Source organism: Phaseolus vulgaris, chromosome 2 (assembly GCF_051622355.1).
Source record: "Phaseolus vulgaris cultivar YP4 chromosome 2, ASM5162235v1, whole genome shotgun sequence".
NCBI lineage: Eukaryota > Viridiplantae > Streptophyta > Magnoliopsida > Fabales > Fabaceae > Phaseolus > Phaseolus vulgaris.
In genome coordinates, this window is record NC_143499.1 from 46,978,642 (window position 1) to 46,999,065 (window position 20,424).

A 20,424-nucleotide genomic window follows, 5' to 3' on the forward strand; every position below is an offset into this window, starting at 1 on the left:
GTTTTCAAAATTTAAAAATTAAAATGATGTTTAACATGTTTTATAATAGTTATATATAGTTCACAGTTTTTTGTAAAAATGTAAACTTAATATTAAGGTTTAGTTATATTTTAAGCAATAAATCATTGTAGATTAAAATAAAAGAAGTCAAATGAATTATTAACTGTTTTTTTAAATATATACTTATTTTATTTAAATTTGATTATTTTGACTCAACTTAAGTCAGTTAGAAGAATATCTAATATTATAGTATTTAATACGGGTGATCTAAAAGAAACTGATGTAAAAAAATTATCCAAAAATTAATAATTTTTAGAAATATCAAACAGATTGTACAATTAAAAATGTTTTTCTTCTTCTAAGAAAAACTATCCATAATGCCATTTTGCATAATTTTCTCCACATTCTGATTAGAGATTAGATACCAACACCAAAGTTTAATTTTCTAATTAATTAAAGTCTAAAAATAAATCCAAAATGAGAGACAGAGTGTTTGTTTGTTTATCTTTGGAAGCCAAAAAAAAATTAAGGAAATATGAAGGGACCCACGTGTCTATCTGTAATTCGCCCACGTCAGTGATCCCTATAAACCCATCCCCCCATGAACAAAGGAACAGCGGTGTTCTGTTCCAACGTTAATCCTTATTTTCTCCAATCTCTCTCCGCATTCACTCTCCACTTCTTCGTGAGTGGCGTCGCCATTAAGCTCCATGCGTGTCTCTGTTACTGTTTCAGACGTTCCATTTCTCTTCCTCACAGTTACACTCACCGCACCAAATAGAGCCGTTGCTGAATGCTCCTTAAAATCTCCTTTCTCTCTTCCACGCACATTCTCCTACCCTCCTCACAAAATCGCATTTTGCTAACGTCTTCTTCATTTTGCATTGGAAGGTGCCACTTTTAGCTTGCTAACTTCAGAGCACTGTGAGCATTGTTCCTTCAAAATTCACATATCGTAGGCTTTTTTTTTCTCTACTCTTTTGCACGTTCTATACGTTATTTAATTATCTTATTTGAGTTTGTAATAGCGCAGGTGCGGAAGGTTACACTTAAAAGGCTGTTTTGTTTTGTTTCTTTTGCGGGACAAAGAGGACATTCTTTGATCAGATCTGCAAAGAAGATAGAATGGCTTAGAGCCAAGTGAGTTTTAATTCAACTTCCTTTATCTTCCAATAAAATTTGAATTTTCTCTGTTCGCCATCTCCTCTGAAAAGTTGCTACGGAATAAAGAGCCAAAAGATGCACCATATCTGTTAGAAGTTGAACACATGTTATTACTTTCTTTCTTTTTTTTCTTTTTTTTAAACATATTAAATAAATTATGTTCCCCTTTTGTTAACTTAAAAACACAACCTGCAAGCTCATTCTTTTATGCACAAGTTTCTCAGTGTCCGCTTCTACTTTCTTAGACAATCTTCTAGGAATCTGATTTCCTTTTCCAGTTTCCACACTTTTTTTTATTTATTTTCATTCTCTTTTTCGGGTTTCCCCTTTGTCTTAAGGGGGAAATAGTGCCTTTTTTTGTTTAAACTAACAAACTTGTGGTGATTCATTTCAGTCTATGGAGAGATAGTCTTGTGTTGCTGTGTGAATAAGGTAGCAGGAGAAACTCCTCGTTCCTACTGCTGTTAGGAGTGAAAGGGAAATTTGAAATGGACTTTCTACCCATTTTCTCTTCCATTTCCCTTTTGTGTTTGGTTCTGTGGCAAGGAAGTGGTGAGCCTGTTGAAGATAAGGAGGCGTTGCTTGACTTTGTGAACAAGTTCCCTCCTTCCAGGCCTCTGAATTGGAATGAGAGTTCCCCCATGTGTGCTTCTTGGACTGGTGTGACTTGCAATGAAGACAAGTCCAGAGTAATTGCAATTAGGTTGCCAGGGGTTGGATTTCATGGCACTATTCCACCTGACACTATTAGCCGCCTCTCAGCACTGCAAACTTTGAGCCTCAGATCCAATGTGATATCTGGGCATTTCCCTTCTGATTTTTCCAATCTAAAGAACTTGTCTTTCCTCTACCTTCAGTTCAACAACTTGTCTGGGCCTTTGCCTGATTTCTCGGCCTGGAAGAACCTCACTGTCGTCAATTTGTCCAATAACCATTTCAATGGCAGCATTCCTGTCTCCCTTAACATCTTGCCTCTGCTTTCCGGTTTGAACCTTGCAAACAACTCTCTCTCTGGGGAAATTCCTGACCTCAATTTGTCAAGATTGCAAGTGCTGAATCTGTCCAACAACAATTTGCAGGGAACTGTTCCCAAATCTCTGCTGAGGTTTCCTCATTCTGCATTCTCTGGGAATAATATTTCCTTTGGAACTTTTTCCACAGTTTCTCCGGCACCTCAACCCGCTTTTGAGCCGTCTTTGAAGTCTAGGAGGCGTAGAAGGCTCAGTGAAGCGGCGCTGTTGGGAGTGGTTGTTGCTGCTGGTGTTTTAGGCCTCGTGGCTTTTATTTCTTTGACTTTTGTGTGCTGCTCAAGAAGAGGTGATGAGGATGAGGAAACCTTCAGTGGGAAGTTGCACAAGGGAGAAATGTCTCCTGAGAAAGCAATCTCAAGAAACCAGGATGCAAATAATAAGCTAGTTTTCTTTCAAGGATGTAATTATGCCTTTGATTTGGAAGATTTGTTGAGGGCTTCTGCTGAGGTTCTGGGAAAAGGAACTTTTGGAACTGCCTACAAGGCAATACTAGAAGATGCAACCACGGTTGTTGTGAAGAGGTTAAAGGAGGTAGCTGTTGGAAAGAAGGATTTTGAGCAGCACATGGAGATTGTAGGAAGCCTTAAGCATGAGAATGTTGTTGAGCTCAAGGCATATTATTATTCCAAAGATGAGAAACTCATGGTATATGATTATCACAGTCAGGGGAGCATAGCTTCCATTTTGCATGGTACGTACTACTGTTTTAGCTCATGCCAATTTGTCTTGCAGTTGGCTTATGTTCTAATTGCAATAATGCACTTAAATCAAATATAAGTAAAGATATGTATAGTCAAATTCACAAATTTAGATGAACAAAATTCGTCATAAAACTGGATGTGTTGACTATTGTTTCTATGCATGTTCACATTTCTGGCTTAGTTGTAGTCAATGGCAAGCATGTCTAAATGTTTAGATATGAAGTCTTCTTACATTTAATTTCGCAAAGCTTCATTGCCCTTCCTCCAATGAATTTGACTCATTTAAAATGAAGACTGTCAAGTGAGAAAGTAAAGTATTTCCATGGTTTAAATTAAAGTTTTTGGTAGAAACGAGTCTTTTGATTATTCAAATTATCAAATAGCTTCATGTACACATCATTTCTATGGCTTAGTTATTGTCATTGACAAGCATGTCTGTATGTATAAAGTCCAAGACCTTATTATACTTATTTTGACAGAGCTTCATTTACCTTCCTCTTATACATATGACTAATTTGAAATAAAGATTGTAAAGTGAGAAAGTAAGGATTTTTCACTGTTTTAAATTAAAGTATATTTTGTAAAGTTAACTCATTTGAAATCGTTAGTGAATACAACTTTACTTCTTTTTTCGTCTACTTTTAATACACTACACATCATTTTACTTTACTAAATTCTCTTTCTGTACATTAAACTTTGAGCATAAACTTCCATATCGTGCTGATACACTATCATATTTTATTCTGTTAGATTTCTCTCATTTTAACTTGTATCATACCAATCAAATCCTTATTGTTATTAATATAAATATTAATATTTTGAACTTCATATTATTTACAAATGGTAGGTAAAGTTATTCAAACACTCAAATATTGAACATGCTCTTTTTCCAAAAGAAGTCAAGATTCAAACTAAGCAAATAAATTACTTGTCTTGAAAATGCTAGTTTATTGCATTCTACACATTACACAACTAACTACATCTATACACTGTCCTTACATGTAAATCCATTATTCTTTCTGAAATTTTCAGCCAAGAGAGGAGAGGAGAGGGTGCCTTTAGATTGGGATACAAGGCTGAAAATAGCCTTAGGTGCTGCAAGAGGCATTGCTCGTATCCATGTTCAGAACGGTGGCAAGCTTGTACACGGCAACATCAAATCCTCAAACATCTTTCTCAACACCAAACAGTATGGATCAGTGTCTGACCTTGGCCTGGCAACCATATCAAGCTCACTTGCCTTGCCAATATCACGAGCAGCCGGTTACCGGGCACCCGAAGTGACAGACACCAGAAAAGCAGCACAGCCCTCAGATGTTTACAGTTTTGGGGTGGTGTTGCTGGAGCTTCTGACTGGGAAATCCCCTATCCACACGACTGGTGGTGATGAGATTATCCACCTTGTGAGGTGGGTTCATTCAGTTGTGCGTGAGGAGTGGACGGCTGAAGTGTTTGACCTTGAGCTGATGAGATATCCAAACATAGAAGAAGAGATGGTGGAAATGTTACAGATAGCCATGTCATGTGTGGTGAGGATGCCTGATCAAAGGCCTAAGATGTCTGAAGTTGTGAAGATGATAGAAAATGTGAGACAGATTGATGGAGAGCCTTATTCATCATCTGGGAATCAAGCTGAACAACTTAAATTGTCTCAACATGACAGTGGTAACTCTCCTTCCACTCCCTCCTACTTCCCAAGAGGAAGTGAATGAAAGAAAGGTGTCACCCTTTGTTTGATTTGAGGTGTATCTTGTCCATTTTTATCTCCAAGTTCTAAACAAGAGCGTGGTTATTATCATCATTATTATTTTTTTCTGATATGTAAGTTGCCCGAGTTGGTTAAAATATTAACTAGTGGTGGCTAGTATTTGATTTGACCCTGGTAGAAGGAAGTACCATGACCTGGTATAGCAACGAAGTGGTCATAATGTGAAGCATTCCGTTTGTGTGTGTGAAATGAGACAGTCTTTACTAAGAAACTGCACCTGTAAGCTGTTGTTTTTCCCTTGCAAGAGGTCTCTAACAACTATTACCTCTCTTCTTCTATATAGGAATTTTTTTGAGAAATTTACTTCATCCTTTTTATAACATTCTCTGAATTCTCTCTACTGTGTTATTTTTCTTTTGCCAGAATATCTTTAACCATGTTATAATGTTTTTATGATTAATACTTAATGAATATTATAAATTAATAAGATACTTAATGGTGACAATCGGAGTAGAAGTAGATGATTAATGTTAATGTAATGGCTTTAAATTTTATTTTTTTTAAATCCTTCTCTTTTATGTGTGATTATTATAGAAAAATGTCTATATATAAATTAAATTTGTAAATCCATATAACACAGGAAGACATTAATTTGATAAAAAGGGTTGAGTTGATAAGGCTTCATAATAATTTTAGAAAAAAATCTTTCTTAAGTAGTAGTAAATCTAATATCATTACTTAAATTCTTTTTGAATTAATTAAAAGTTATATATGGAAAAAATAGTATTATTCAGCTCACAAAAGTTTGCTAAAGAAAATATGAAGCAGTGACCAGGCCCTAGTTTCCTAAGATTGTATAGAATAATATGAAGTCAAAACAGATGTTTGTTGTAAAATGTCTTACAATTTTTTAGGAACCCATATTTTCTTGTTGCACACTTTTTAGGTACGATAAAATTCCAAATAGTGAGGATTGTATAATTCAGAAATTTATTTTAAATTATTTAATCCAAAAAATTATTATGTGTTTTATAATTTGAAATAAAAATAAATTAAATTACACAATATAAAAATATTTTTCTAAAATTTTATGTTTATATCTGTAAAAATAACTCGGTCTATAGTACTCTAAGTCATTTGGTCAGGGTAAAAAAGAGTTCACAGAATCAAAATACCCTTATAAAAAAATAAAATTAAAAGACAAAATGCTCATAAAAACACATGAAGGTAAATTATTTTATTACAAGAATGCAAAATAAAAAAAAAATCAAAGACAAAGAATTAAAACTTTTGTTACACGGAGAATATAATTACATTGGAAAAGGATGAATTGCATGTTCATATATACTAGTTATATGAGAAAAGAACTAACAAAACCTAATATCAGAAAAAAAAAAAAAAACTATGACGTTGACGGTGCATAACAAGATTTGTCGGAATTTTAAATTTTGAAATTTTTCCATATTTAAGTGTTTTAAATGTTAAAAAATATATGATAGATCCTAAATTAAATATTACAAATTTTACATTAATGAATCAAACGTTGTTGATCTGGATCACAGTTTGGCTTCTTACAGTATGTGTCTTATTCTTGCATAATGCAGATTTTTACCTGCCTTTGTCATTATTGGGCTTTTTATCAGTTGAGATAGAAAAAATTACAAAACTGTAAGAAAGATTTATCATGGGTACCTTGGACTGTTTCTTCCTGCACCTCCATACCTTCTTCTCTCATCTTCATAAGTTTTCAAATTTTCAAAAATGCCCCTTTATAATATTTCGGATTATGTAATTTGAAAGTCATTTTTCAAATTTGTAATTAGCTACCAGATTAAATAATCTGGAAGCCATTTTTCAGATGCATGATTATTCTCTGGATTACATAATCCGGAAGTCTTATTTAACTTCCGGATTATGTAATCCGAAAGTCTTTTTTCAAATGAGTTTCCGAATTACATAATCCAGAAACTACCCTATAGGAGTGACACAAGAAGAACAAAAATATATTTTCATGTTATGTATAGAGGTGGCAGAAGAAGATATGGAGGTGCAGGAAGAAACAGTCGTACCTTTGTCATGTCATACAAACTTCACATGTTTAATGATGAGTTTTGGGCTCAACATCTTGATGATGGAAAACATTTCAAAGAAAGTTGAATTCTCATAACTTTGGACTTCGGTTGTTCTGATTTAGTCAAGGAAATCACTTTTTTACTTCCATGATATCTTCCTGCACCTCTAAAATCTCTTATCCAAAATTTTATTTAAATTATGTAATCCATAATATATTTTTGAGTTTTAGAGATGTATTATAGATGATGTAATCCAATATATATTTGGAAATCTTCATATTACGAATTCTTGTATAATACAAAATATATTTTTTAAATTTCTGAATTTTTAAATTATATAATTTAAAAGTGTATTAGGGTTTAGAGTTTAGAATACATTATATAATTTCTAAACCCTAAATCTCAAAGAATTTACTCTTTTTTCTATACCTATGAGGTAAAAAAAATCCATTAGTCCATAATTCAATATTGTCTTTAGACTCTATTTTCATTATCCTTCCAATCCTTTCTCTTAATTTTCTATTAAATATATGTAAAGTTGCCTTAAATTTTATTCCATTACAATTTCATTAAATTTAGATGTTCTTACAATATAGTTTTATTAAATTCTATATTTTGTGTCAAAAATGATTGTATAGTTAGTTATTGTTGTCATTTAACAAAATATCTTTAGAGAAGTTATGGGATAGATAGATTATTAATTGGATAGTAATAATTAACGGAGAAAGATGATGAAAATCAAGATTATTGAAGAAGGAAAAAAAATTTAGGTTAATGAAGTACTTTAAAAATACAAAACAAGGAAAAGATAGTGGAATTTAGCAATTAGGGAGAGTATAAATAGCAAAAGCCTTATAAAACCCATCAATGTGGGTCATATTATGTTATGTTGGTGGTCCCTTTTTTCAAAAGGAAAAATATTTAAATTTTGGTGAAAATAAATGTTTTAGGGCATTTTAGTTTTATTTATGAAACTGATATTTAATTTTCAATATTTTTGTGTTAAAATTTTTATACACAAATATGTAAGAAAATAAAAAGAACAATCAATTAAAACAGTATTTAAAAAGGAATCAAAATAAGAAAAAAGAAACAATTTTAGAAATTAAAAATAAAAACAGTAAAAGAAAAAACACTACCAAAGCTGTGTTACTTGACTTTCTTACAGTTTGACACCTCCAAGAGAAAAAAATGTAGCTCAAAAAAGAGAAAAAATAGTTATGTCTCTATTTTACCCCCTTCCCTTCAAGCAGTGCCTCACAGTGACAATGAACAATAACTACTCACATATAAGAAAATATAAGAAAAGAAAAACACAGAATACAGAATTTGAATTGCAGTAAATGGCCAATTTCATGATGGGTGGCCATACATGTTCATTCAACTATAACTACTCACAAAGTCCATTCCTCTAGTAGTAAAGTTTCGCACATATTTCAACAAATCTATGACACTAACTAAAATTGTTTACATTGGTTTTGGAACTTTCATTTTTTGAATAAAGTTAGGTTAAAAACAAAATTTACTTCTAATTCCAATCACCTTAAAAGTTACCATGAATCAGTTGCCTAATTCTTTCAAACAAAGCACACTTTTTATCTAACTAAAATTTGTGACTTTAAACTTTGAAATCATCATTAACTTTGCAACTTAGAAATGATTCTAAAACAAGTATGTGAATGTTCAATCAAACATGCACTGAAATTGAATACACAATTTTGGAAGGTTGCATAAAAAGTTTAGAAAGTTTGTATTGTGGAAGTGTGATGAGAAGAATAGAAAGGGTGGAAGGTAAAAATGGTATTAATTACAGGTGCAGCTAAGTTTGGATAAGCAGATCCAGTCAGCTAGATCACATTTTGGATTTTCCATTTATTACTCTGGTCAAAAGTATATCTAACATCAAGGGTCCATTTTCAATTTTGTTTCCTAACTTACTGAACAGTCATTGGAAAGGTATTTAAAAGATTCCAACAACTTTTATAAATTACCCCATAAGAGATGTTGATGCCATCTCTTTGAATGTGAGATTTTTGGAGTAGATAAAAGAGGAAATGATAGTAATATTTTAAGGCCATTTGTAACTGTCAGCTACACTCTGAGGCTTAAAATGATTCTACAACCTATGGTTGCTTATTGAATGTTTGATGCAGACTCTAATAAATGAGATTATCCATTATTGGAAATATGCATATACTACTTCATAGTAAATGTGCAATTCAAGCTAAAAATTAACCAGTCCCAAAATGAGCTTTTTACCATCAGATTAACTTTACATTATACATTGTTCTTAAAATGATAGACACACTAAATTAAAGCTTAAAATGATGAAGGAAAAGAAAACAGCATTGGTTCAGCTCTTTTTGGAAGACTTTAAATCAACAATCAACATGCTATATGTTGAATTAAGTAATTAAGTATAGAATAACTCGGAAAGTAACATTTGAATTTTATTATAGAAGGAAAATATGTGTATTTTTTATTAAATGAATTTTAAATTTGATTCAATAAGATGAGATTTATATTTAACTATATATATTATAAAATGTTTTTTATTTTTAATTAATTTCAAGAGGTAGTTGTAATTAGGAGACCTATGTTACAAATTGATGTGCTTGAAAGGTTGGTGTACCCAGGTGACAAATTGTGCAGCTTATGGTAGAATTCAAATTAAAGGAGAGCTCATACTATTATGCTCTAGTATATTTTTCTGCTACACAAATATAAATATGTACGGGGAATTTTTGGATCCTAATGTGTTCTTATTGAAAATGTATAAACCTCCATACCAAATCAATGGTAGATAAATATTGTAGAAAAAGAATATAGATGAACAAAATCGAACAAATATAAATAAAAAAAATTATTTCTGTGAGTCGGAGAATATATATAAAAATAATATATTTATTTTAAATAAGTTTAATTAAAAAAAAATAATGTAAAATAAAGATTTATTAATTATAATTAAAAAATAAATAAAGACTAAACATATACCTAGAGTAAAACAATTAAAAATTATATTAATTTATTTCTTAAAAATCTTCTATTCATATCTTTGATAATAATTTTTTTTTATGTTATATCACTAAATTACATAAAAAGAAATATAGAAGGTTTAACAATTATATAGGACATTGTACATGATCATTTATTATTTTATTTTATTTATAATCAATAGAATAAAATGAAACAGTGTCCCAACCCTTATACATAAGATACTCCTAGTTTAAGCAATCAACAAAACAAAGTAAGATTAAGTGACACATCACTTAACTCAAGAATCTTAAACTATTTAAACAGTCCCTACCCAAACAGAACTGGTTTTATAAAAACCAGCAAACCAAAAACTTGATGGCTATCTAGCCACTAGAATTTTAACAATCTAAAAACTTGAAGTCTAGCTAGCTCCCTACCCATTGCAGCAATACCAAACCTACAACCTTGTGCACTACATTTTATAAAGTGAGGCACGACCTCTGCTGCCTGTCTACTTCCAAAAGTTACAAAAATCTCTACACATCCTCATCGTTTAAGCTCCAAGAGTTGGTCAACAAACCACACAAAACATGCATCTACCAAAACTGCAAAATGTTGACCAACATTTGGACATGGGATTACAGGTCAGATTTTTGCCTAGCAGACCACTCAACAAACCTTTGTCCTACTTGCTGCTGCAATAAATAACTCAGAACCCTTTTCTGCTTAATAAATCACTTATATACCATCATCTTCCTTGTCCCTTCCTCAGCGCCCTTCTTGTAACGTATATATGACTCCACCACAAAGAGAATCATTGTCCCTGCATCTTACCATAATACTTTTTCAACCAATAGACATAGATATACAATTCTGACCAATAGCTAATGCACAGAACAAGTAATCCAGATACATATGAAGATAACGAAAAAACAAAGGATCCCATTTAGCACCTAACCCCACCCTAATAATATCCTTTTAATTTCAAACATATAACATGATAAAGAATTCAATCAGGGAACCCAACATGAAAAACATTCATCAAATCTTTCAACCATAACCAAGCTTTGAATCGCCTTTTCCGTGACTTCAGTTGGACCTACAAACAACTAACAACTAGCTCTCTAAGAGCATTAGTAACACTAATCTCAGAAACATCACGACAACAAAATTAAAAATAGTTTACAACTGTAATTTACGAGACTTTTTCCTATTAAAACAAACTTCTCCTTCTTCGTCATCTCTTCCGGATAGATTTCAGACATTCCATAGGATTTATGCACCAGTGGGCGTATGTAAATTCAACTAGATTCTCTTTACTGATAAGCCACGTCCACGCCTTTAGTTGAGCTAAAGTGAAGATTTCAGAGCTGTCTGCTCGACCATCCTTAAAAATGATTTGGTTTCTTTGTTTCCAAATTTCTCCGACCACTGCAATCCAAACACACCTTAAAGATCTGTTTATCTCTTCTGTAGCTCAATTCATATTAAACTATAGGAAATGGGATTTGCCTTCCCTATGAATCACTGTTTGTTCCCCCACCCATTCACTATAAAGGCACCATACTCTCCAGACTACTCTACATTCGAAGAATACATGACTTCCACTTTCCTCATCTTCCCCACACATAGCACACCTATTGGTTTCCAGGATTAACCCTCTTCTCTCCAAATTAGCACGCGTCAGAAGCCTGTCATTCAAAACTCTCCAGGCAGTTGTTAATGCTGAAGGTAACGCCTTGATGCTCCAAAGAGCCTCATACAATGTACTATTAGCTCCTTCGTCCCTTGTTCTTAAACAATTATAAGTCGAGTTAACCGTATAACATAGTTTTTCAGCCGCCTTCCATATCCACTGATCCTGAACCCTTTTAATAAGGTTTTGTTATCTAACAACGATGTGAGTTGATTTTTCTCACCGATTTCCCACTCAAAAGATTACGTCTCCATGCTACTTTCCAACACCATGTGTCATTATTCCAAAAACCTACTTGTGAAAGGCTAGCAGATCTTTCATTGACAATGGAAAATAGCCTCGAAAATTTTACTCTTAAGATCTCATTGTCCAACTACTTGTCTTCCCAAAACCTTATATCTTTGCCATCCCCAACTTCCACGAAATTTCACCTTCGAAGCAATTCCTCAATTCTTCCGACAACCACACTTAGAAGTACGAAAAGTGATACTTAGAAGAGTTTGTATTTAATAAATAACTATAAAGAATTTTTTATCAATATTTTAAAAAAGTTGTAAAAAAACTAAAGTAAATTACACTTTTTAAATATACAAGAATTCTTTTTTTTTGTACAGATAAATGTTTCCAAATGACTTTTTCTTGTCTGTAAAAAATAATATTAACAAAGAAAAGGCAAGTGTGTATTAATGCACCTTTATTATCACATATGTAAGAAGTCTGATTCCATCTTTATAGAACTTCAATCCTCTTACTATTCAGATATTAGTTGATAGTCTCTTAATTAACAGGCTAATCCTTAAATCAAACTTTAAAAACAAACTAAGCACTTTTGTCCTGATATTAATCATGTCCTGTGTCTGACTATTGTTATTTTCTGCTTATTTTTTTATGTTAATATTTTCATTCTATTTCCTAATATTTTATTTAGTTATATAATCTTAGTTTGTATATTAATTTAATAATCAATATTTGATAAAAATATTTGCTTGACACTATAATAAAGTGTAACCAATGTTCAAATATTAAATTAATTTGAAAAAAAATTATAATGGAGATTATAAAACAGTTTTTTTTATTTACATATAAATATAAGTAACTCACCATTTTTAAAAAAAACAAAATTATATAAATATAGCATACTCATACTTTTTTTTAACCTTCCAGTCCCAATATACATTATCTTTCACATATTTCGAGAAATTCAAAAATATTGGATAGAACATTTTGTTTATACTCACTCGGCATTCAGCGCCACTTGTTAATATTAATTCATATTTACTATGCACAGCACCATTGATTAATGGACTTTGGGACATGTGAAAAAAAAATTACACTACTAATGCATAGATATTATGAAATTGTTTTTGACTTGGTTATTACTTGTTGAATAATGCAGTTTGGTTATATATTATTTATGCATTTGAGTTACATTGGGAAATGAGAATCACAAATTGAAAACTGCTTTGACAGAGACTAGTAATGAAACTGGTTGGTAATAGTGTATTAGTGATTAATTAAGAGGACCTGTAATTTATTATTAACTTGTTGTTTTGTAATCTTTGTTCATAGCATTCTGTTGTGTAATTTTCAATCATTCCCACATCATTTGCATCCTCTTTTTTCTTCTTCATGTGTTGACTGCAGTCAAACTGTTCGTGGTTGCTTTCTCCCGTAAAGTGTACCTTAATACCTAACGGTTCAATACTATATATACACACACATACTTCACCTAACTTCTTCACTTTATTGAGAAATAAAGTATCAAAATTATAAAATATCATCTTCATTAATATTTTTAAATTAACATAAATCATTATATTATATGTACTGTAACAGGAATATAAGAAGTTGTATTGTATCTCAGTTTATAAATAAATTCTCACAGAAAATTAGGTATTTATTCCGTGTTCTTTTTAAACTGCTTTAACTAATTTTAAAATAGAATTGTAGGTATGTAATAAAGCAGGAAAATACCTTCCTTTATGAAAAATTTAAAGAAGATAGAAAAATGGTTATGTGATGTAATAATTTAATAATAGCAATAAGAGTGAAAAGAAAGGTGGTGAAATGGTGACAGGGCCCATTTGACTTTTATGAATATGACAGTGTAGTGTGTTTGTGTGCATATGGGTGCGGTTAATTTGAAAGAAGGTTCTCTTTGTTTTGTGGCTCAAGGCATGCACACAGTAGTAAGCAACTAATTCCCCATTTTTTCCATGTCTGTCATCCACCTACCTCTTTAATTTCACGTCAAAAATAGCTATGAATTGCTTCTGCTAATCCACCACCCAACTTCACTTACATCACCAAACAGAACCTAAACACACAAAAGCCCTTAAAATCAAATTGAATTAACCGTTACAGAGGTGAAGGAGACTTCTTTTCAGTCAAAGAATGGCTGACCTGAGCCAAAGTGTCTCACCTCACGTGATCGGTGTGCCTTCTGTCTTCCCACGTGTTCTTTTATTATTTGCCTTATTTCTGCCACATTTCCTATGTATATCTACCATCACCTCACCAAAGGTTAAAGCCAAAAAACATTAACATAAATTGCATTGATTCATACAATTAAAATAAATGCCATTTAAACCCTGTACAAGTGTAACCGATAGGTCTGTTGGAACCTACTGTAAATTTTAGGTTTCTGGTAACAAAAAACCAGTACTTTTCTTAGATTTTCTTCCATTTCACCTCTTTTACCCTTTCCCATTAACATAAGCAATGGTTTGCTAGAGAGCACAATTAATCTTATTGTGTTTGCAGCAGTTATATTTTTCACTTTTCCTTTTCCTGTCATACATATACAGTGTTAAAATTAAACATCTTTAGCGGAAAAATGTACACTTTTTCTTCGTCCCAGAGGGTGCATGTGGTGGGTGCTGGGTTCTAAGCTACAACATTTCTTCTTACATCTCTTTTGTTCCACGCTGGTGCGAGCAGTGATGCACGCTGTTATTCTCTCCTTTTAAACGTAACTTTCGTTGAACCTTCTCGTTCTTTAATAACTTTAGAAACACTATTTAACCCATATTGACGCTACGTTTCTGATTTCTCTCCCTTTTAAGCTTCTCTCTGACGTGTTATCTCTTTCCTTTCCCCTTCTTTATTTATATTCTCCCACCCCTTCCCGCTCGTGTCCACTCTCTCCATTCTCCAAGGAATCTCACTCACATTCTCTCTCTTCTTCTTCCTCTCTCTCTTTCTTTCTTTCTCTTTTTCCTTTCACTTCAATAGCCCCTCTCTACCGTGACCCTTCAATGCTGTTATGGCTTCATCTACCATCAAGCAAACAGAACACCTCAACCGCACCAAACTCCTCGTCGAAGAAGACGCCCTTTTGAAGAGCCATCACCATCCCAAACTCGTGCGAATACGCGTCACCGACGCCGACGCCACGGACTCCTCCAGCGACGACGAGGACCAGCCTTCCGTGTCCTCCACACGCCGCCGAGTCAAAAGCTTCGTCAACGAGATTACCATCCACGGTGCCGCCGGCGTTAAAGTTGTTTCCAGGAAAAGAAAGGTGAAGTCTGCCAACGCTCAGGCGCTCCGGCGGCGGACGGAGGCGAGGAAGTTCCGCGGAGTGAGGCAGCGGCCGTGGGGGAAGTGGGCGGCGGAGATTAGGGACCCGTCTCGCCGCGTTCGGCTGTGGCTGGGCACCTACGACACTGCCGAGGAAGCCGCCATTGTGTACGACAACGCGGCCATTCAGCTGCGTGGCGCCGACGCGCTCACTAATTTCATAACGCCTCCGGCGGAGGAGGGCATAAAAAGCGGTTACTGCTCCGGCGAGGAGGAGTTGCGCTCCCCCACTTCGGTTCTTCGGTGCTGTTGGGCGTCGGAGGAAGTTGAATCGGTAACAGCAAACGACGTGGTTGGTCCCGCTAGCGAGTGCGAACACTCATGCTTTTCGGAGGATAGTAAGTCGAAAGATGAGACAGTGTTTGGTATTCCTGATGATGTGGCATTCGGTTTTGAGAGCACTTTGGGTATGTTTGACGAGTGCGTTAACAACGTTGCACAGAGCAGTGGTATATTCTTGGACGATGAATTTGATTTAAGTGGATGTTTTGTTAGTGAAAAAGAGAATTTAGATTTGGGTTTTGGTTTTGGGTCTACGAGTTGGCAAAGAGAGTGCGATAATTTCCAAGACATTGGGGATTTGTTTGTTTGGGATCCTCTTGTCGCTCTTTGATTCAGACCCCATTCTCCTCTTCTAATTCTATTGCCAACAACCAAAATGGGCAACTTTTGTATCAGCCGGTTGCTATCAGTTTTGTTTTTATATGTTTTTTCTTATTTTCCTTTTCATGGGTGATAGTATTTTTGTAAGGAGAGACATTTTCTATTTTCTTATTTTCTAAATTTTCTATTCCACCATATGTTTATTAACACTACATGTAAAACCGCGCGTCCCACGACCTACCTCTGTTCTTTTTCTTTTATATATATATATATATAAATTATATAAAAAAATTCTGTCTTATAACTTACCTTTTTTGTTTTATTTATTTATTTTTACCAGCAAACGGTGTGATTTATCTTGGTACACGAGTTTGCAGGTAAAAACAAACCGCCATTGCTCATGCATCCATTTGCGGGTCTACACCGTCCAATTTTGTCTTTACCTTCATTTTTATAACATTATTTATTTACAAAGGATTAACACTTTATAGCATGTAATAGATTATAGATTTTTTAATATTATGATAAAAGCAATAAATAAATAAAATGTAGAGTGCAAGCCCATCAAATTTACCCCTAATCTTTAAATTTTGTTAAAGCAACCATGTTTATCAGAGAAAGTAACGAAAGAAAATAGGAGAAATTCATCAATAAGAAAACTAAACTCAATGTCTTCAAATTTTATTTGAGTTATTTTTTGAGTCAGTAACATATATTTTATTATTTTTATCCTTGACATTTTAATTAAAATTCTCTTTTATGACATCTTACCAATTAAAATTCCCTCCTTATACGAATGAATATGGCAAGTAACGCCGACACCTAACATAAACTGTGCATCGTAAACTATAGTACATGTGCTCAGAAATTTTTTTACTGTTTTTTTAGTGTTTGCCTGAGTGAAATTAATGCCATCACCTACACACTTCACCGGATATTCAAACCCTGCAAACCACTTTCTTACCAGAAAAATTTGCTGCGGATATTTTCATTCATAACTTCAGAAATCAAGGCATAAAGTATTTTTGGTTATTTTGTGCAGATATGGGCCATTCACATAGCAGAAGAGGATTAAAACATACTATTTCATATATTACATTTTTTTTCTACATTGTAGTTTCTCAAATTCTGAAAGTGAACTCTTTATTTTTTTTTGTTCTTCCCATGCTAAAAGCAATCAAAAGAAAAAGACCGGTTCTTTTGCCACTCTCTAACTAAAAGCCAAATCAACAACACTGTTCAACTTCTTTTCCGTTTTATTTTCCGGTTTTGCCAAATTAAGAAGGCTCGTTACCCAGCTTCCCAAGAAAAGCAAAAGAAAATAAAATAAAATCAGATGGTATCTTCAAGATTACATGTGAAATGGGAAGATGAAAAGGTAGAAAATCATTTCTTCTATCTTGATAATTTTATACACTTTATAAATTTGAAATGTTGTGAACTAAAATTTAATCCTAGTGTGAAATTAAAGAAATATTTAAGAGTTTTTGAAAGAGTTTCGGGGACATGGAAATGCGGTTTGGGGTCTGAGTGAGGAAACCGATCAGGTGCAGTTGTGTGTTTTTTTTTAAATTCTGACAGAAACAGAGAGGAGCAAGTGGGAAGATGCTGAATACTTTTTTTTGATGGCAGTGCTATTAACCGCATGAAAAGCAGAAAGGGATATAAGCTAAGCCTGGTCGTGGACAAAATTGTAGATAATCTTCACTTTTCAAATTGTTTTCTTTCTACACAAAATTATACTTTTACAGCATAAAACCCAGCTCTGTTTCACTCCAATCGAGACATGTCGGTCCTATTAGCCTTTCCCTTTCCTCTGTTTTTAGCTTTTACTTTTTTTAAAAAAATAAATGGTCGAAGAAAACATTTATATTTGCTCATAATATTACCCATGATCATAAAGCTTGCTAGTTTTGAATGCTGTTTCAAGAAGTGAGATATAGAAAATGGTTTTTGGTTATGTGAGTGAGTGTGTGTATGGTAAGAGTGGGGTAATGAGAAATAAAGATGAAATTGAAGGATGTGGAATTGCAATGCATGCGTGTATTGCGTGAAGGAGTTGGTTTATAGGGCACAGAAAAGTGAGTGTCGGGTAGATGAAGAGTTGCATTGGAGATTTGAAAAGGGCCTGGCCCACTGGCCCACAATCTGGCAGAGAGTGGGATATTAGGGAAGCCCAGTAGGGTTTTGGGTCACAGTAGTGTGTACATTTATAGCCGTAGCAATTAGGTATGTGCCTTGGCGTTCTGCATGTTTGCATTTATCACCATCATCGTATCATACACCTACCATTAATGCTATACTCTCTCCAACCATACTTCCTTTAACACACCCAAACCACAAAACTTCATTTATTTGCCTTTCGGAAAATGCCAAAATATCTTCCACCTAACACTTTTTCATACTAATTCAATTTAAACAAAAAAATACTTTTCTGTTTCATCATAACTACAACAAAACGGAAGTATGACCAAGGAAATTCAAAGCAAAATTGCTTTCATTTTTAAACATGCAATCCTTTTGACTTTGATTTAATATATGTTGTTACATTTTTAAACCAACATTTTATTTGATGGAATATTTTGGAAAAGTAATCTAACGAACTTTAAGGAGATAATAGATTATGTGAGTATATGATGAGTAAATTCCATAATTATTTTAAATTTTTTTGGAGATTCATCTAAAAAAAATTGAAAAAAATAGAGCATTCGTACATAAATTTAAAAGTAAATGGACAATTTTAATAAAAAAGATTAATGTAAATTTGTAGATTTTTAAATTTTATATTGTGTTTGAATCTTGTACGCTTAATATAAATAATTTACTCAAATATCTTTTTCATTTGGTATATTTAGTTTTGTGTGATATTAAGGTCTTGTGAGAGTTGTGCCCATGAGGTATTGTGGGAGTTGTAGTCGTGAGGTTTTAGTTGTTTTGTTCTTCAAGTTGTTTATGTGTTTGAGGAAGAGAAATAATTTTAAAAAAATGAAAAATTGATTTTGCTATGTGTAGAGAACGAAAAATAAAATGTTCAAATTTTTTTTTGAAGATTTTGTATTAAAAGAATAATCGATTATTATTTAGGTGTTGATCATGAAAATCAATTTCGAAAATCAATTTTGAAAATCTTTCGAAGACTTTGTACTCAAGAGATAATTTATTCTTGTTTAGTTGTTAGTAATAAAACTCCACCGTTTAGTGTGTCAATCAGATTTAATAAAAATAAAAGTTGAAAACATCAGGTGATATTACATCTATCTTAAACCCATGTTTTACTTTATAATTCAAAAGAATACAGTATTACCATTCAACGACATAACCATACATAAATATTAAAATTACACGCATATTATTTATCATCAGCGCAACATTTGTTCATCAAATTATAAAAATAGAATATACAAATAAAAGTTGTTTAAGTTGTGAGTTAAATGGAGCCAGGTAAAAAGTTCTTAATTGAAGCATATTCAGATTTTGAAGAGCTGTGTAGTGTAGAATGGGAGCTTTTACTAATGTCCCAGTACATAAGCAGGGTTAAAGCTTAAAACAATCTAAAGTAACAAATCCTTTACATGAATAATATGCAGAAGGTGAAAAAAGTAGCATTGAAGGAGATATACGTAAAGAAATGGTAACAGTAATATGAATGAATTAACTAAGTTTGAAGTAAATTATTGTGAAAGCGATGAATGAAGTTAATTAGAGGATTTGGGTTGATCAGCAACAACGATATGAAGCTTTACACCATTTTCGCAATGCTTGCCAATAGAAGAGAAGAAATAATTGTCACCAGGCTTATCCAGAACAACAGGGGAATTGCCGTTGATGAAGGAGCGGATAATTCTCATGGTTGCGCAATTCTCATAATCTTCCTTATCTACCATAACCACCGTGTTCAAACCTGGATGGTACTGGAAAACTGCATTTCATAATATTTTCAATTTTCAGTTATAACTAACTTTTTTCTGTTATAACTAACTTTCACAGATAAATACTTTACTTACGAAGTTCATCACCAACGACGAAGGTTTTGTTCTTGGCCCAATCATCGAAGAAGCCTGTTTGGCTGGGGATGTTCCAACCCAATTTGTCTCCAACAACATAAACATTTTTGCAGCTCACAGATACCAATAGCATCGACCCAATGGTCCCAAACATCAACAAACCAAGCTGCATTTTCACGCTCATTTTCTTCTCCAATTTCTGTGATGATGATATTTTATCAAATTCTCCACCTCCTCAACTTATTATGGAGCTCTTTTTTCTTGACCAAGTCAAAGTTATTGAAAAAAAAGAACGACTCGTTTTTTCTACTCTACAAACAAGGGTGCTACCCTCCAATTAAAGGGATGGGAGTGTTTTCAGTGTTACCCAAACACACAACAACCCCTATATTATATTATCAGATATTTTCACCACACTTTTTGTTATTTATAAATCACTTCCATTTTTTACTAATTTTAGTTCAGAAAATAAATTCAATCATTTAAATAAAGTGAGCGAAATTGCAATGCTTATATAAATTTATAATTATTTGCAATAGTTTAACCGGGTGAACCACACTCACGTTTTATATTTCGTTTATGTAAATATTTAGTGTAATAATTTATTTTAATGTTTTTGGCCGTCAGATAACGAATCTACGTTTTATTATAAATGGATTAGAGATATCAAATTATAATATGAAGTAGAGTTAAAGTTGATTTTTTTTTATATGAAATTTAAAGGTTATTTTACAAAAGAGTATCGTAACTTATTTTAACATTTTTTGGATTGATGAATTCTATCATTTTTATACTTAAAAGTTTCACAAAGTGCATATTAAAATACAACAATTTACAATTGTAATTTGGTTAATATTGTTGGAATCTCACATCAACTAGAGCCTTTC

General features: G+C 32.9%; 3 protein-coding genes across 6 annotated transcripts; 2 read left to right on the forward strand and 1 right to left on the reverse strand.

Annotated features, from left to right (window-relative positions):
* Positions 1-610: 610 nt before the first annotated feature.
* Positions 611-5,004, forward strand: LOC137812700 (Leucine-rich repeat protein kinase family protein). 4 transcript variants are annotated; one of them, XM_068614865.2, is made up of 4 exons: positions 611-924; positions 1,034-1,140; positions 1,559-2,886; positions 3,929-5,004. In XM_068614865.2, exons 3-4 carry the CDS (start codon positions 1,653-1,655, stop codon positions 4,606-4,608), a joined length of 1,914 nt encoding a protein of 637 aa, XP_068470966.2. In that variant the 5' UTR covers positions 611-924; positions 1,034-1,140; positions 1,559-1,652; the 3' UTR covers positions 4,609-5,004. The 4 variants fall into 4 exon arrangements, with proteins under 4 accessions (XP_068470966.2, XP_068470967.2, XP_068470968.2 ...); XM_068614866.2 differs by having other exon boundaries at positions 614-924; positions 1,029-1,140; XM_068614867.2 differs by having other exon boundaries at positions 616-955.
* Positions 5,005-14,366: 9,362 nt separating this feature from the next.
* On the forward strand, positions 14,367-15,745 carry LOC137812701 (ethylene-responsive transcription factor CRF2). Its single transcript, XM_068614871.2, has one exon. The coding sequence runs from the start codon at positions 14,614-14,616 to the stop codon at positions 15,541-15,543; it is 930 nt and encodes a 309-aa protein (XP_068470972.2). The 5' UTR covers positions 14,367-14,613; the 3' UTR covers positions 15,544-15,745.
* A 3,222-nt stretch (positions 15,746-18,967) lies between these two features.
* LOC137809540 (stellacyanin) lies at positions 18,968-19,772 on the reverse strand. The gene is made up of 2 exons (XM_068610648.2): positions 19,538-19,772; positions 18,968-19,452 (listed from the first exon to the last, which is right to left on the reverse strand). Exons 1-2 carry the CDS (start codon positions 19,719-19,721, stop codon positions 19,229-19,231), a joined length of 408 nt encoding a protein of 135 aa, XP_068466749.2. The 5' UTR covers positions 19,722-19,772; the 3' UTR covers positions 18,968-19,228.
* Positions 19,773-20,424: the final 652 nt, after the last annotated feature.